Source organism: Macrosteles quadrilineatus, unplaced genomic scaffold (genome assembly GCF_028750875.1).
Source record: "Macrosteles quadrilineatus isolate MER2022 unplaced genomic scaffold, UCM_ALF_1.0 Scaffold_3__2_contigs__length_128488019, whole genome shotgun sequence".
In the NCBI taxonomy this organism is placed as follows: Eukaryota; Metazoa; Arthropoda; class Insecta; order Hemiptera; family Cicadellidae; genus Macrosteles; species Macrosteles quadrilineatus.
The window spans coordinates 77,155,977-77,173,750 of NW_026542596.1; the positions used below are offsets into that span (position 1 = coordinate 77,155,977).

Consider the following 17,774-nt stretch of genomic DNA (forward strand, 5'->3'; position numbering starts at 1 on the left):
TGCTTTTCTCTCCGCCGCCAAAAGTTTGACCGGGATGACTCCAGCAACCACCTGGACGGCGGGTTCGGACACTGTTCGGTAGGTGGATGCAACTCTTAGTGCTGCCTGACGCTGCACTCAGGCGAGCCGCAGTGACCACGGCTGAATTCAGTCGGGAACGGATCAACTTCTCGAGGACTTTGCCAGCCGTATCCAACATACACAGAGGTCTGTAAGAGGATGGCAGGTCTGGGTCTCCCTTCCCCTTCCCAACAAGCACGAGCCTAGCTGTTTTCCAGTACGAGGGGAAAACTCCTTCGACTAGGCAGGCGTTGTACATGCGCAAAAGGATCAAGGGGTACGTCATCCACCCTTCCAAAATCCCGCAGTGGGCGTAACGTGTGAGCCGGGAAAAGGGACTCGACTATCCTCTCCATAGTGGCCCCATCCATGACGGAAGGTGGAGAGCGGGTGCCAAGTTTCTTGGTTACAAGTTTGTAACCCAGGCCCCACGGATTGGAATCGATATCGTCCCTTAATGTCTCCCAACAACTGCGTTTACTCCGGTTGATGGCTCGACAAAGAGACCTTCTAGCCACTCTGTAAGCATCCGACTTACGACGTCTGTCTACAGGTTCTCTGGCCCTGGTAGCAAGTCTTCTGGCTCTCAATGCTGACCGACGCAATTCTGCAATCTCGGCAGTCCACCAGTACACAGGTCGCTTATTGCAACGGGATCTCCTGCGAGGCATAGACTCATTGCAAGCCGAGACGATCAGTCCCATCATGGATGTAACTAACGCCTCTGCGTGAGCCACGCTAGTTGCGGGGGGAACCACCGGTGTTCCTCGTAAGATGGCTTCATTGAATTTTGCCACGTCCAATTTTTTAATATTCCATCGAACGGGCACTTGACGAAACGCGGCTACTTGTTTCTGATGACCATCCAGGACATCAAAAATAATGTACTGGTGGTCACTGCCCGTGTAATCCTCCAGGACTCTCCAGGCTCTGATCCTTGGCAAAAAGGACTCATATGCAAGGGTTATGTCTGGGATCGTTCCCCGCATCCCAGGGCGCCGGAAAGTTGGCGTGTTTCCCTCGTTGACGACAACGAGTCCGTCTCTGGCAGCAAAGTCCAGAATGTACTTGCCCCGGGAATTGGTGAGGGTCATTCCCCACTCGACAGCCCTAGCATTAAAATCCCCACCCACGATGACGTGTCCTGTGGTATTGCGCACGCTCTCTTCCAGGCGGTCTATCTTCTCACGAAATTCACAGATGGTCTCGTCGGGAGTGAGGTAGACACTAAAGTAAGTCACATCCCGGCACCAAACCCAAACGAAACCTCGGCCCTTCACGTGACCCCGTACTTGTACTTTCGCTGCATTACGCGCCCAGAATGCAGCAGTACCAAGACTATCAGGGAACCAAAAAGATGGATCCCTATCACGGTACTGGTACTGTTCGCTGACTAAGAGCGCGTCGACATCGTGTTCTAGGGCAAGCTGACATAGAAGTGCGTCAGCCGACCTGGATTGCTCAAGATTGCACTGAAGGATTCTTATCCTCAATTTGAGATACTGGGTGGCATGAATATGGAATACAATTCATGCCTCCAGTTATCTCTTTATAAATACTAACACAAGAGCTGAATGATGGTACCATAAGGAAACTAAGAAGAAAGAGTGTATAAAGGGGAAAAAACTAACTACATTTAGACAAGTGAGTTTTAGAACAATTTATTGGATAATAAAAATTTATATTCCAGACACTTCACCAGTATACAAAAGTATTAAGTGATTTTCCTGCAACGGTTTGGTTGGCAAATCCTATCTTCGGGTCGATAATTATTATATTTACAGGCTCAGATCTCCTAAAAATGAAAGACAGACAAATAAATGTAAATTACACGTTATCATAGATAAATTTTACCTATGACGTTATGCAAATTTTACAACTCAAAAAGTTAGTAAAAAGTGGCAGTTCCAAAGGGGGGGGGCAGTTCCAATTGGACCCTGTAAATATAAATTTAAACACTTCGTCAAAAAGACATAGTGGAGGCTTTTTGGACACAGTTCTAGATGTTAAAAATGGTGTTAAAAGTTACTAAACGCCTTTTTTAGAGGGATTATTAGCAAATTGTCAAAATATTAATAACCTTAAAAATATTATCCTCTATAGGAATTAATTTCTACACTCAAGTAAGGGTAGAGGAAAATACCTATCATCCTTGGCCTACAACAAATCACTAAATCAACAAATTTCTATAGAGACTGGGACAGAAGATTTCAACCTGTTTACGAGTGAAGGTTAAGTGTGAAATGGCTTGTGTGGCTTTATCATCATGACTAAGACAAAAAAGCTGTTTATTTCACACTGGAAAAAATTATGAAAAGTATAGTCTAGGATATAATAATAGTTCAGTTTAAGCTATCAAATACTGAATTTATCAAGTTCAAACTGTGTCTTCATGGTTGTATGTGAACACTATGATACATTTTAATTTATTGTTGTAGTGTTTCCGGACTCATTAACTACTGGATGGATCCAGTACAATAAACTTGGATCACAAGGCGACAACAGAGGTATAATTTAACCATTTGTTTACTCTAACCAAGCTATTTAAAAATATCAAACTAATTTATCAAAATATCAAACTAATTTATCAAAAGAGTACTTACGGGTTGTAGACTACGACAGAGTAGCTTCCATCTGGGTTGGATGAAGCCAAAGCCATAACTGAGGTGGCCGGAGGAATGGGTTTTCTGGTGGGAAACGGAGTGGGAGAAGGAGGTGGCGAAGATCTCACAACGTCAATAAGAACATTATCTCCCGCATTAACCTGTCTCCTCATGATTCTTTGCCCATCAAATTCATAATCAAAATAATCTCCAGCTTTGAAAGGTTGATTGATAGTAACGTTGATACTCTTAGATCCTGGAGGAATAAATTTTGAAAAATGTCCCATGACATAGAACAGCGGTTGCTTGTAGAACTCTCCGCTCGTCTTGTTGACAATGACGGCAGCGTCCAGGGTCAGGTTGGCAAACCCTGTGGGGCCACCTTGGTCATTCAATGCCATGTTATAATCAATGTAGCACACTGCCCAGTTGTTCAGGTTCTAAAAAACAAAAGAATTCAAATTTCGAGGTCAGAAAAAATTTAGTGTTAAAATTTATTAATTCAAACGGAACACAGGTGTAGAAGAGTAAGTCGAATACACAATTAAATTAACAACTATTGTAAAAGCTTGTTTTTTTTATATTGTTTCATTTATAAAAATTCTTACTTCTCCAATAATATAAAGGAGCAACATAGTTTAAGCAAGTTGACAAGCTAATAGTTATTTTCGGGGGCACAAAACCAAAGATTGTAAAATTTTCTGTAAGTTAGCAATGAGTAAAAAAAAATTAAAATGCAACAAAAATTCTCTGCTTGAAACCAACTTGTTAATTACAGGGCAAAAATGTGGTTCAGATTCCACTATAAACTGTAGGTCCCTTATAGTTGTCATTAGCTGTATGGGCTATTGATTAACAGCTGTGTCCACGGAACATGTCGACCTTAGCAAATCCATGGCCTTGACCTTATAGTCACTAACAAGACTACAAGATCGTGCCACTCATCCTTCAATCATATTTGGGTTAAAATATGCACATAGCTAGTGGCGTTTCCATCTTAAATAATTGATAATTGAACAGGCATAACTTTTTTTTATAAGAGCCAATTCCTACATGCAACATGCCTAACATAATTTTATAAAAAATACAGCAATTCGGTGGGTTTGGGTACGTGTCACTATTTTTTATCAGTAGAGTTCACCTCTACACAAGCAGTCTCGGTGTGCGGTTCTGTCTCTACTAGCCGTCCTTTGTACATATCACCCACCCCCCTCCACCACACCTAGCCACGAAGACAGCTACAACCCCAGAGCCGGGGTGGGCCAGATGTTTTTGGAAATGAGCAATAAACACTCCCCCCTACACCCTGGGCCCTAGCACGGCCAGACTATATGCAACTAATGTATTGTAGCGGCTCACCCTGTATTGTAGCTTTGCTGGATACACTTCACACATAGGCCCAAAGCCTTTGTGGATGTGCAAGTATAGGGTTAAAAAACCAGCAACCTCTTAAAATATTATTCCGTGCCACATAATATACAATAGATTGTCTCTGAAATTCTTTTACTTGATGTGCCACTTGTATCTTGTTAAGAGAACACCAAACAATTTTAAGGTAAAAGCAGTCTAAATCTCCTCTTTTTTATGTGCCCCTCCCAAACATAAGTCTCTTGACTAGGAACACACTATAATTCCAACTTACTGTAAGGATACTCTCAATATACATCCTAGCTCTGTCCCAATCACCCAACTCTACAGCATGTCCACCTAAGAACAGATGGGTGAATTGAATTATTACAGTAAGTTATACCTTACTAGTGTACCTGTTGCTCGAATTCGAGCAATTGCAAAGTATTACAGGCGTTATTTTAAAACGAATAACAGTCATAATTTCCGATGACTTTAAAATAGTCAACTCAAAGATTATTGAAGTACTCAAGGTGTACATAACAGTTCGATATAATCAACATTTCTTGTCATTTTATCATCTTATCATTTTTTTTGAACTTATCTTTGTTTTTAGTATTTTCTACAAATGTTTCCCATTCATGGTCGCATTAGATTGTCCATAATAACGATTGTAAATTTTTTTAAAAACATTAGTTATATTTCTTCTACTTCTTGGACTGGTGGTGTTCTAGGACTTTCCTATGTTTCCATAGTTTGCAAATCGGCTCTTTCCATTAATGATTGCTCAAAAAATGCAGCACAGTGTTAATTCAGTTTTCTTTTTAGTACTGTACCTGCTATATCAAATCGTCCAGGCTTTCGTACTCTTTTCCATTGTAATATTTACGCCAAACCAAATTCAAATATTCCATTTCAACCAAGCCAATAAATGTTTGTAGCGCACGTTTCCTTAAATTGCAGCTAAAATATTGAATTATCCAGCTGATCATATTGTAAACCAATATGTTTTTCATAAGGATAACATTAGAACTTAAACATCCACTTTCAAAAAATGTATATAATATGTGGGGTTAGATCTTAAAACAAAAAGCCTTATAACAAAAAGCCTTGAACAATTAAGAAATTGTTCACAAAGTTCCATGTAGCGTATTAGTAATATATATACTGTATGTATGTATATCCTTATATATAATACGTGAAGGTGATTTCTACGAAACACTACTCCTCCGTTAATACTTAATAATGGATGGATTTTTACAAACGATATGTCAAAATAAACTATTTTTTGTGTAGACGCCTCCAACCAATTCCTGTAGTAGAATTTCTCGGACATTGTCCCACAGGCCATCAAAATCCTAATGTATTTCTTATGAAGAACAGATTTTGTTTACTTAAACATACAAATAATTTGTTTTAATTACAGCTGTTCATAGTAAACACATGATACACACAAGAGAGTAGGGTTTCAGAGTGAGTTCGTGTTCAGTTTCGATAACTGGAGTGAAGAACTTGTGATTTATTACATTACCTTGGAGTTTACTCTTTTAGTACATTGGAAATTATTATTCGTTTTGAAAAATCGCCTGTAATACTTTGCAATTGCTTGAATTCGAGCAACAGGTGCACTAGTATATATGTATACTAAGATAGTCAATAAATTGATAAACACTGTGTAGACAGTCAGAAAAGCGACAGAAGACGTAAATATACTTCATTCACAGTTCACAGTTACTGTTTTAAAACCGTTAAAAAAATAGCTGTTACTAATCTGTGATATAATTCTAGTTAAATGACAGGTACAACTTTTTTCACTCTGACTTACCTCCATTAAAAGCACTAATGCTAGATTCAGTATACAGAACCATCTTGTCTGGATACTTATCGTGAAACTCTTTCAAGTTCTTCAGATTACTGTTGCTATCAAGGTAAAAGTGAATTGCAACACCTTCAATGTATTGCGCAACTTCAGGATCAGCAAACATCTAGTATAGCAAAAAACCAATCAACTGGTATATTACGTTATATCCTTTCTAAATCATTAAACTGACCCTTAAAAACTAAAGTTTTTTGTTTTTTTGTTCTGTGAAAATTCATTTCTAATAAGAAAATGTCATTTCTAATTAATTTAGAAAGTAACTCTATCCAATAAGAAAAAAATTTAGTTGTAAAAAGCTGTATTACAATAATTGCTGTAGGCCTATAACAATTTTAAAACATTTAGATTTAAACTTCATATTAAAACAATTTTAATATAAGATTGAATTCTAAACAATATTTAAATTGTTTACAATTACAATTGCGACGATATTTTCTGCACTGGGAAAATATAGTTAAAAGTGCAGCAGTCGCTACCGTTTGCCGGGGATAGCTCAGCCTACAATGGCTGGGTAAAATTCCAGGGTCTGCGATAAGGTCAGGGAAACCACTAGGCCAAAAGCCGGGTCTAACCGGTATAGGACTGGCTCATACACGGGCACTGTGAACAAGTCAAAAACAAGTCACCAAAACAAACGTGCAATAATCACTACCAGGCCTACGCCGATTCTCCACACTCCTAGGGGGTCGTTGCTGACTACGCAACTCGGGCTTCGTCCTAACTATCCAATAGTTAAGCCCAGAGTGCCTAAAACACGGTGAGTTACACGACGACTTGCCAATAAAAACCACAACGCGTGTTATCACCAGGCGGGGTCTACTAGGCCACTATAATCCAATACACAACTCTAATGCCCAAGCTAAGAATCAAACAGTTCACTCAATAATCGTACCACATAATAATATACAAGTACACTATAGGTAGAGTGACTACACCACTAGTAGCTGGTCTCAATAAATACCAAGCCAAACAAGCAAAATTAAATGGCAATTGCACTATTAAAATATTGAGCTACTTAGTAGCAGATAAATAAATATTAAATACGTTCCAAACACTAGATAAATATATTATCTGATAGCCGGTACTCCGCTATCCAAGCTACCAAGATAACGTGTTGGACTACCAAACAAGCTGTTCAGGTTAAATTAAAATAATCAAATGAATATACAATAACAACCCTACTACTGTTACTGCTACTACCAACGTTATATTGCTTAGCCGGGCTTCTGTTAATAAGCTAATAAAACTAGCTACTAGCCTACTGGCCTCGTGCTTCCAACTACGCACGCTAAATCGTGCAGCCTAGGTTTGTCGGGCCTCAGAGTTATTAGTAATATAACTAACTCTAGGTACAACGCAAAATAATATCTACTACAGTCAATTAAATTATATTATTTGCGCTCTAGCACCTGCCCAGAACCGTCAGGAATACACTTTAATATTATTCCTGACTAATATAAATCCTAACTACCGTCAGGCTTTGACCAGCACGGTTACAACTCTAACCCTCGCAATAAAATCAGATATTAATATTATCAACTCTTAAACCAAAATGTAAGGAACGTCGTCCACTCGCCAATAGTGGGTCTGTACCCAACTTACACCAACACTCGGCGCGATCACACCACCAACGTACTCCGACACCACTGTCACGTACACTCCTCTCTACGTACACCACACCGACGTTCCCCAGTCGTCCACAAGACACCACACTATCCTCACTGTCCGGGATCCACGACTCGAATGTCTTTTCTCGGCTATCCGGTAGTCCCAGGATACCCAAGCTTATCCGAACTGATAAGCCGGGTCAAAGGGCGCTAGCCAGGTTCGCCGCCGCCGCTTGCGTACCTCAACAATCGCACGGCCAAATAACGAAAATTTACCCCCCTAGGAATAATAACTCGTTACATCCCCCACTTACATCGGGATGAAAAAAAAAGAAAACGGCAAAAAGAAAAAAAAATCTTTGAACTCCGGCCAAAACAAAATACTCAAACACCTAACCCAATGGTGAGTCCTACACCACAGGTCTCAAACTCAAAATAAAGAAAAACTCTCGCTCTAACCACTACCAGCCAACATGTTGCTGAATGATTTGGCATCAGGAACCAGACGGGGATTTCCATTGCAAGGGCCTTCGGGGTCTTCGTCACCAATTTTGACACTGTCCATGCGGCCCCCTTGGCCAGAACAGTCATCACCCACGCCCATTGTTATCACCTCCGTCACGACCGTCACAAGTCCGAGATCTCGTATGACATCCATACCCAAAATCAAATCCGTGGTAAGAGTGGGAACGTACAAGGCGTCTCCAACCCACCGTCTTCCCGCAGCTTCTCCTGCCAATCGGAATGAATACTCGGCTCTAGACCGTGACCCATCTGCCATCCTTAGAGGAGCGGGTTTCTTAAAAGGCTCTACCCCCTGGCGTTGAAGATGATCGGCGACTTCTCGCCCAACCAGGCTAACTACGGACCCAGTGTCCAATAACGCCTTAAAAACGCTGCCCATCAGCACAACTTCAACAAAGGGCCTTGTCTCTGAAATCAGCCGGTTCTCGTCTACTCCACCAACCAGGCTGTTTAGTTTTCCGAGCCACTCGGACCACTCTTCTGAGGTCGTTCGTTTCGGGTGGCCTCGCTCAGTTGACCTCCTGATGTCTGAGCTAGCCTGCCATTTCCCGCCCGACATCCACACTGACTCACCGTCAAACCAGGTTCGCCACACCCATAACAGGAGACGGTCCTTGGTTTACCACATTCTCGGGCAAAGTGACCAATCTCCTGGCACCTAAAACATTTCACCGTCCCCTTTGGACCCTCAGGCGCTCTAGCTGCTGTCACGGTCCGTTGACCGTGGACCCGATTCGACTTCAAAGCTACCCGCCCACGCGACTCAGCTTCCGGAGATGGTCTCTCGAAACTCCGCTTCTCGACGGCGGCAGTTTCGGCGCGCTTCTCCACCTTCTTTTTGGGTGTGTAGGCGGTTTCCAAAACCAGCGCTACGTTCGGAGGAGGAGGAGGTCTAAAGGCCGCCTTCTCTCGCAGATAGGCCTCGTAGTCTTCGGCCAACTCAACCACCTCGGCCAGATTGCGGAAGTCCCGCCGTCGCACCATGAGTTTGTACTCAGGTCGCATGTTGTTGTAGATCAAGTCCAACCTACTATGCTCCGACAACGTACCACTACGCCTAAGCAAGGTACTTATGGCCACGACATAATCTCGGAAGTGTTCGCCTTCACCCTGTGTCCTTTTCCGGATCTCCTCATCCAAGTTCCTCCAATATCCTGGTGGGAAGAACTGGACCTCAAATTGATGCCGGAAAGCTTCAAAGGAATACAGGAGCTCCTTGCAATTCCTGTACCATAGAAGCGCTGAGCCTTGCAACAGCTCCGGCAGCGCTCTGAGCAGGTCCTCTGATGTTATAGAGTACGAGACCATCAGCTCTTCAAGGCGCTCCAGGAACGACACAGGGTCTCGTCGGCCATCAAACCTCAAACCCCACTTTCGGACCATGTCACATATCTTGGAGCAGTCCTTCGGCTCCACCCTGCTGGCCCCATTCGAGAGCATATCTGATCCACGTGGCACCTCAACACTAGAAGGACGGACTGGTCTCTCTGAATGATCACTAGGTCGTTGCCATCCCTCGGGTCTACTTGGTAACCCAAAGGTAGGCATGGGAGCAGCCACAACAGGAGACATAGGGTTGGCGGGTCTTTCGAACCCATAGCCGACCTCATTACTCGGCGAGCCCCTCGCCTGTCGCACCACCAATGCAAGTTGTTCTCTAAGAGTCCGGGTATCGGTCCCTAAAGACAACCCAAGGATCTCTTTAATCGCCTCTAACTCCCCGCTAAGCCTGAATATCTCTGTTTGGTCCGATTCAGTACTAACCAGTACCTGAGGTACGGTTCTCGGGGGGTCTGGATGCCCTATGGTTGTAGTAGCCGGCGGTACATATGTCGGTGCAGCAGCCCCAGCTGTACACAGCCTATCATCGCTGTACCGACGGGCATTCCGCTGCTTCCAAAACGACGAGAATCGCTGCCGTAATTCCGCAGAAGTACCAGTGGTCACCAAACCATACTGGTCCATCGTTCTTATGAGCTCCCCTTTCGAGAGGTCATAGATCCAACCCACGCAACTGTCCCGGGGCTGCGACCCCAAGGACATAGTCGCTGGCGCGGAATAGGTCAACGAAGTTGTCACCGTCGTAGCCACTACCGAAGAAATTGTCGGCCAAACGGGCGAAGACGCCGGCCACAACGACGATGTCGTCATCACCGACAGTTCGGAGCTAACCCCAGAACTAGTCGTAGCAATAGTAGACGTAATAGGCGTACCGCCCAGCACAGACGTCGTACTCGTAGTCACAACCATATTTAAAATCCAAATACCACGACTAATCCGCAAAAAAAAAACGAAACCAATTAAAATATATTTAACGCCGTTACAATAAATCAAACCAATTATAGGTGTGAAAGTCAAACCACAAATACACAATAAGGGTTCTCACTTAAATAATATTCGATGATAAAGCTCAATTAATTAGCAAAATAATAAATCAAACCAATTATGGGTGTGAAAGTCAAACCACAAATACACAATAAGGGTTCTCACTCAAATAATATTCAATGATAAGGCTCAATTAATTAGCAAAATTAAAATTACTAACTAATATCTATGTATACAACCACTAAATAAATTAGGGTTCACAACACACCACGCTGTAACAGAAAACAGGTTAGGCCTACCCAACCGACTATAAAATCACAGCAGGTCTGCCTAAAACTCTGCTCAACAGCTCAGGTCCGCAGCCAATCTGCACAAGTCCGCAGCAAATCTGCACAAATAAAATTATTTTGTTCGGGCGCCGTTAATACGTCAGCAACTCAGCACCACTGCCAACCTGCCAACCTCAGTCCCTGTTCGCAGGCGCCATCTTGCGACGATATTTTCTGCACTGGGAAAATATAGTTAAAAGTGCAGCAGTCGCTACCGTTTGCCGGGGATAGCTCAGCCTACAATGGCTGGGTAAAATTCCAGGGTCTGCGATAAGGTCAGGGAAACCACTAGGCCAAAAGCCGGGTCTAACCGGTATAGGACTGGCTCATACACGGGCACTGTGAACAAGTCAAAAACAAGTCACCAAAACAAACGTGCAATAATCACTACCAGGCCTACGCCGATTCTCCACACTCCTAGGGGGTCGTTGCTGACTACGCAACTCGGGCTTCGTCCTAACTATCCAATAGTTAAGCCCAGAGTGCCTAAAACACGGTGAGTTACACGACGACTTGCCAATAAAAACCACAACGCGTGTTATCACCAGGCGGGGTCTACTAGGCCACTATAATCCAATACACAACTCTAATGCCCAAGCTAAGAATCAAACAGTTCACTCAATAATCGTACCACATAATAATATACAAGTACACTATAGGTAGAGTGACTACACCACTAGTAGCTGGTCTCAATAAATACCAAGCCAAACAAGCAAAATTAAATGGCAATTGCACTATTAAAATATTGAGCTACTTAGTAGCAGATAAATAAATATTAAATACGTTCCAAACACTAGATAAATATATTATCTGATAGCCGGTACTCCGCTATCCAAGCTACCAAGATAACGTGTTGGACTACCAAACAAGCTGTTCAGGTTAAATTAAAATAATCAAATGAATATACAATAACAACCCTACTACTGTTACTGCTACTACCAACGTTATATTGCTTAGCCGGGCTTCTGTTAATAAGCTAATAAAACTAGCTACTAGCCTACTGGCCTCGTGCTTCCAACTACGCACGCTAAATCGTGCAGCCTAGGTTTGTCGGGCCTCAGAGTTATTAGTAATATAACTAACTCTAGGTACAACGCAAAATAATATCTACTACAGTCAATTAAATTATATTATTTGCGCTCTAGCACCTGCCCAGAACCGTCAGGAATACACTTTAATATTATTCCTGACTAATATAAATCCTAACTACCGTCAGGCTTTGACCAGCACGGTTACAACTCTAACCCTCGCAATAAAATCAGATATTAATATTATCAACTCTTAAACCAAAATGTAAGGAACGTCGTCCACTCGCCAATAGTGGGTCTGTACCCAACTTACACCAACACTCGGCGCGATCACACCACCAACGTACTCCGACACCACTGTCACGTACACTCCTCTCTACGTACACCACACCGACGTTCCCCAGTCGTCCACAAGACACCACACTATCCTCACTGTCCGGGATCCACGACTCGAATGTCTTTTCTCGGCTATCCGGTAGTCCCAGGATACCCAAGCTTATCCGAACTGATAAGCCGGGTCAAAGGGCGCTAGCCAGGTTCGCCGCCGCCGCTTGCGTACCTCAACAATCGCACGGCCAAATAACGAAAATTTACCCCCCTAGGAATAATAACTCGTTACACAATACTATAAAACAATTGTTTGTGTAGTTCTAAAAAAACAAGTTTCAACAATTTGAATTTTCAAATAAATTTTTTTAACAATATTTAAATTGTGTACAAAACTTTTAAACAATTGTTTGTGTAGTTCTTAAAATACAAGTTTCAACAATTTTGAAATACATTTTTAATTTGTTTGATTGATTAAATATGATATGTTAAATCTTAATTAATGGGTTGTTACCCTGTTTTGGCGGTTTTTAAACTCGCTTGCATTTAATTTGGATATACACTAGATAAATAGGTTTTATCGATGAAGTCTAAATAACAGCTTATAATGTTTTTTAATTTTTTGATGAAAATGAAATTAAGGAATTTATTTTGAAAAGTACCTATTAAAATACGTAAAAAATTATGTTTATTGTACAGGAAAAGCATGGTAATAAATTAATTCTTCTTACAAAGAATTTTTTAAAAATAAAAATACAATTGTTTATAATTTTGTAGTAGTTATTACATTATGAATATTGAATAGCTTGAATAGGTAAATTCATAATGCATAAGTTACTGATTTTTGTGATAAGTTACCGATGACATTAAATGTGATAGTTGCGATACTAGATTCAGTGATGGAACACCTGCTTAATGTATAATAATAATAATAATACAAACATTTTTTTGTTTTATTTCCTTTAACTTATTTGAGAAAATTTTTAGTAGTTAAACAAATTAAGAATTAATCATATAACAATAATTATAATAACATTAGTAATGTTTAATTCATCTATATTCAAATACCGGTATCCTCCTCAACTCCCAGAAAAACAATTCAACAACTAACTTTGATATTTGATACCTAACATAATCATAGTATCAAAAATATTTAAAGTATTGCAACTGTCACAACTCTTTGACTGATTGAAAACATCTATTATCAACAATCACAGATAGCTCAGAGGTAAGGCAATGGGAGCATAAACTGGAGGTCTCAGGTTCAAGACCCGTTGGGGGAAGAAACTTTTTTCTAGTTATTTATCAAAATTTGTTTTTATGAACTATTTAATCAAAATACTCAACTGATAAATATTCATTTCATACAAGATCTTTATTATTTGGTGTTTCATGTAGGATATCTCTTGAGCCGTTATTACTTTCATTAATATTATGTAGATTAATAACATCTCTAAGTTAAATATTTTCGGAAAAGTTTTCTTATTTGCAGACGATAGTCTTATTTTCCTGCAGGGAAAAACTTGGCCCGAGGTTCGAGATAAGGCTTTGCATGATCTTACGATTGTAAAGAAATGGTTAAATCAAAACTTACTTTCATTAAATGTCAATAAAACAAAATACATGCCAATTTCTATTAATAAGATTACAGATTAAAATCTACATGACCTTATTATTCACGAGTGTGGTGATCAATATAACATTGCATGTGATTGTGGTATGTGCATAGAAAAAGTAAATTCGTACAAATACTTGGGTGTATTTTTTGACGAGCGTTTAAAATGGGACGTTCACATTAATTATTTAAAAAACTAAATAAGGAAATTCATTTTTGCTTTTAGATAAATGAGGGACGTTCTAACATTCAAAGAAATAAGAATGACATACCACGCCTATGTTCAATCATTGTTGTCTTTCGGTATCATAGCATGGGGTGGCTGTTATAAAAGTATTATGGAACCTTTAAATGTTGCCCAAAAAACCATAATAAAAATAGGATTTGGAAGATGCAGGTGATACCCGTCAGTCGCTTTATTTGACGTCCCTTTTTTCTATTCGCCAACTTTACATTAAAAATATATTAATTCATATTTTCAAAAATTACAATAACATCTTCCATGGAATTGCACATTCACACAACACAAGGTATTCTTCAAGAGTTGGTATCACTACATTACAAAAAAATTATTTCTTTTCTTCAACTAACTCCTTTTACATTTCTCATATTCTGTTTCGTAACATCGGCTCTTATTTTAATGACTTAGACATCTTTGATTCACCTTCTCTCAACTTATTTAAAATCAGGCTTAAAGAATTCCTTCTAAATCTAGGAACGGGCGAGGCCGAAGTTATCATCTCAGCTGATTACCGGCGTGTTTGACCTGACCCTTGTACTGTGCTGTCCCTCCCCACCAGCCCCCCAGCCATGCGCACAGCTCCTGGCCGACACAACTGTATGGACACAACACAACTGTAATTTGCTCCCACAGAAATTACCTATCACCTATTACCTATTACCTATCACTCATTTCATGTCAATTGCATATCATTCATCCTCAAGAAAAATTCAAAAAATCTTTTTTTTCCGTTTTTTATTCAATTTCCATTTGAATTTTCAATCAACAAATTTAGGTCATTAAAGACTATATGCAGCCCAGCAGATGCACAGGCAGAGTTCGCCTATGTCTGCTGATTCCACAAGACCATTAATTACAACTAGCTACAAAATTATAAGTTTATTATGTTCGTTTTGCTAGTTTTAGTATAATTCAACATTAAGTTCACAACTTTGTTATTTTTTCTGTTTTTGATTATTTTATGTTGTAAACTTAATATTATAGTAAAAAGGTAAACATTGTACTTTGTAGCAAATTTGACGGAATAAATCATTCATTCATTCATTCATTCATTCATTTTCCACCGGCGAATAACACAACTCATATTCAATGCTCAAGTTGTTTTTTGTATGGTACGTGTTTCGCCATGCTACTGTTCAACGTCCCTCAGTGATGCTTGTCTGCGTCACAACTTCTTCTGACTCCTGTCACGCAATTGTCAGAGGTGCCGTGGCGATATTTGGGAGAACTTCGTCGAATTAATGTTTCATCCTTTCTCATCCTTCTTCTGTGTGCCAAAAATGCTAAGTTGCATTTATTTTTTATTTTGATGTTTTGTCTGCAAAGTAATCTATTATATTATTAAAGTAATACAATCAAATTTTATGTAAACGGTTAAGGCCATTTACCAAATAAAAATATAGGCATATGGCATATCGAAATGAAGCTTAGAGTGTGTAGATTTGCCGAAAAGTATTGATATGAATGAGCTCCGTAAGGTCTCTGCCCCACAGGCTGATTTCCAAAGGGCTACGCCTTGCATGTTTTGGAATTTGACGTTATTCGATTAATTTAGTAAACAACAGCTGGTCAATGCAATTGACAATATATTTTGTTTATTTAAATTTTTGTTTACTTATTTTATTATTTATTTTTATTTTCTTAAAAGAGGTTCGGTGAATGCACAGTGAAGCTATTTCTAGCTGTTTGATACAAGTGAGGGATTAAAGGTGATCGAAACACGATGAATGTGAGATTAACAAACCATGTATGTTGTTCGTTCCAAGAGGTTGTCACCGATCTTTAACGGGTTTCCATTTCATTGAAATTTATTAAAGTAAAGTTAAAGACGTCGTGAAAGAGAGCGGCGTGGTCAGGTACAACCGTACCCACCTTGGCGACGTAAGGTATGAAGGTTCCATTGCTTTATCGTCCGTTCAGATTACAATTTCTCGAACTTGGGCCCTTTAAATAAAATATATAAAGCCAAAGTTGATTAAATTAACCAAACGGTGGCTTTTGTACACCCGTGAATTCGCGGGTAGAACCTCTTGTGTCCTTCTAAATTCTTGCCGGCGGCACTTGATGGGGCCCCGAAGGAGTACTATGGACTAAACGGCATCAGCCTTGGCGGAGAGGAACGTTCTAACTTGGCTGCCTCTGGATTATGGCCCCCTCTCCGCCCTGCTTCGTCTCCCCTCCGTTGCCGTCCGCCCAGAAGTAGTAAAATACCGTCGAACCGCAAGTTCCTGTTTACTGTTTATTTGTTATACATTGATCGATTTATTTATTTAAAAAAAGGAGACTCTATTTAATGTTAATGTTTTCAATGCACAGAGTTTATTAATTGTTATTTTCCCTCAAATTCTATATTCAATAGCCTTTATTATTTAGTTTTCAAATTCTTTCTATTTTTTGGGCCCCTAAATAATTAATAGTTACCAAGGTTAAATGCATTTACTATGAAGAAATATATATTTATTGTTCTAATTTTGATATCTCACTTTTTGAAGTAAAATATTATTAAATTTCATTACTGAAAATAGCCATTTGTATGATTAAAGAAATTATTGTAAGTTAGTAGGCTAGATGGGTAACAAAATCAGTTAAAGTTTTGAGAGTAATTTACATGTATTGTTGTTATCTGTTAATGTTTGTTGTTTAAATTGGTTAATTAAAGCTTGTTTCTCTCAAATGGCGCATTGTTCTTGAACCTTCATCCTTTCCTGTTGTTAGGTAAATTTTGTGGACCGCTACTCGTCCCTGCACATAGAATCACGCTTCCAAAGTCGTTTTCCTGGGTGCAGGTGCGAGGGCGTGGTTTACCCCATGGGATAGTTGGTCTTATGTGAAAGCAATTTTTTACTTGTTGTAAAGTCAGTTTTAAAATTGTTGTGAAAACAGTTTTTAAATTGTTGTATAGTTGTTACAATATACAGGGTTAATAAAAAGTCTGGAGACCCCCTGTCAATTTTTTACGGCCTATACTAGAAAAACTAAACTATGCACACTATTATGGCATGTTATGGAGTACTTTTTGGGCATAACCGCCACTTCGTATACGTCCCCAAAATGGGGGATTTTGGGGGAAACTCAAAAATGTCAAATGGTAAGACCCATCGAGTGACCCCTCATTCTGAAGGTCCTGATAAAAGAAAACCAACAACGCAAAGTAGGGGTCTCTATCTCAACTTAGTAAAATATGGCAGTCAATTAAAATCTTGTGTTCTTATAAATAATTCTGACTTCTAAGGATTTTAATTGACTGCCATATTTTACTGTGTTAAGATAGAGACCTCTAGTTTGCGTTGTTGTTATTTTTCTTTTATCACGACCTTCAAAATGAGGGGTCACTCGATGGGTCTTTCCATTTGAAATATTTGAGCTTCCCCCAAAATCCCCCATTTTGGGGATGTACACGAAGTGGCGGTTATGCCCAAAAAGTACTTCATAACATGCTATAAAGTTGTGCAGAGTTTAGTTTTTCTAGTATATGGGCCGTAAAAAAATTGACAGGGGGTCTCTAGACTTTTTATTTACCCTGTAGTTGTAAAACAATTTTTGAGCTATTTTAAAATGTGCCGGTTGTCAACTATACTCATTTTAATATCAGTTTTAATATAAGTTTAAAATTGATATCAAAACAATTTTTCTCTCGTTTTTTTTGCTACTTGGGTAGTGTTCTTGTAAGACTAATATTTTATGAGAACCAAATGGTTTTAAGGCATCATACTTTGTGCCTTGTTCGGTCGTAAGATAGAGAAAGGCTTGTAACAATATTTTAACAAGTCAATTAAACCATAGACTAAGCTACACAAGTAGACTTTTCATCCAACAGTATTGTAAATTTTGAAGCTTGTTTTTCGTGTCCAGTTCATATGTCGACACTAATCGCTAGTGTATAGATTT

The 17,774-nt window shown here is 39.7% G+C and overlaps 1 protein-coding gene across 1 annotated transcript in view; it reads right to left on the reverse strand.

Moving 5' to 3' along the window:
* Positions 1-1,705: 1,705 nt before the first annotated feature.
* LOC128990161 (putative glucosylceramidase 4) overlaps positions 1,706-17,774 on the reverse strand; it is a 31,289-nt gene continuing 15,220 nt past the window's right edge. The window contains exons 7-10 of the mRNA XM_054412435.1: positions 5,836-5,995; positions 4,306-4,370; positions 2,664-3,103; positions 1,706-1,855 (exon numbers count right to left, since the gene is read on the reverse strand). Of these exons, the coding sequence (XP_054268410.1) occupies positions 1,756-1,855; positions 2,664-3,103; positions 4,306-4,370; positions 5,836-5,995 (765 nt within the window). The 3' untranslated portion in view covers positions 1,706-1,755. The remainder of the gene's footprint in view (positions 1,856-2,663; positions 3,104-4,305; positions 4,371-5,835; positions 5,996-17,774) is intronic.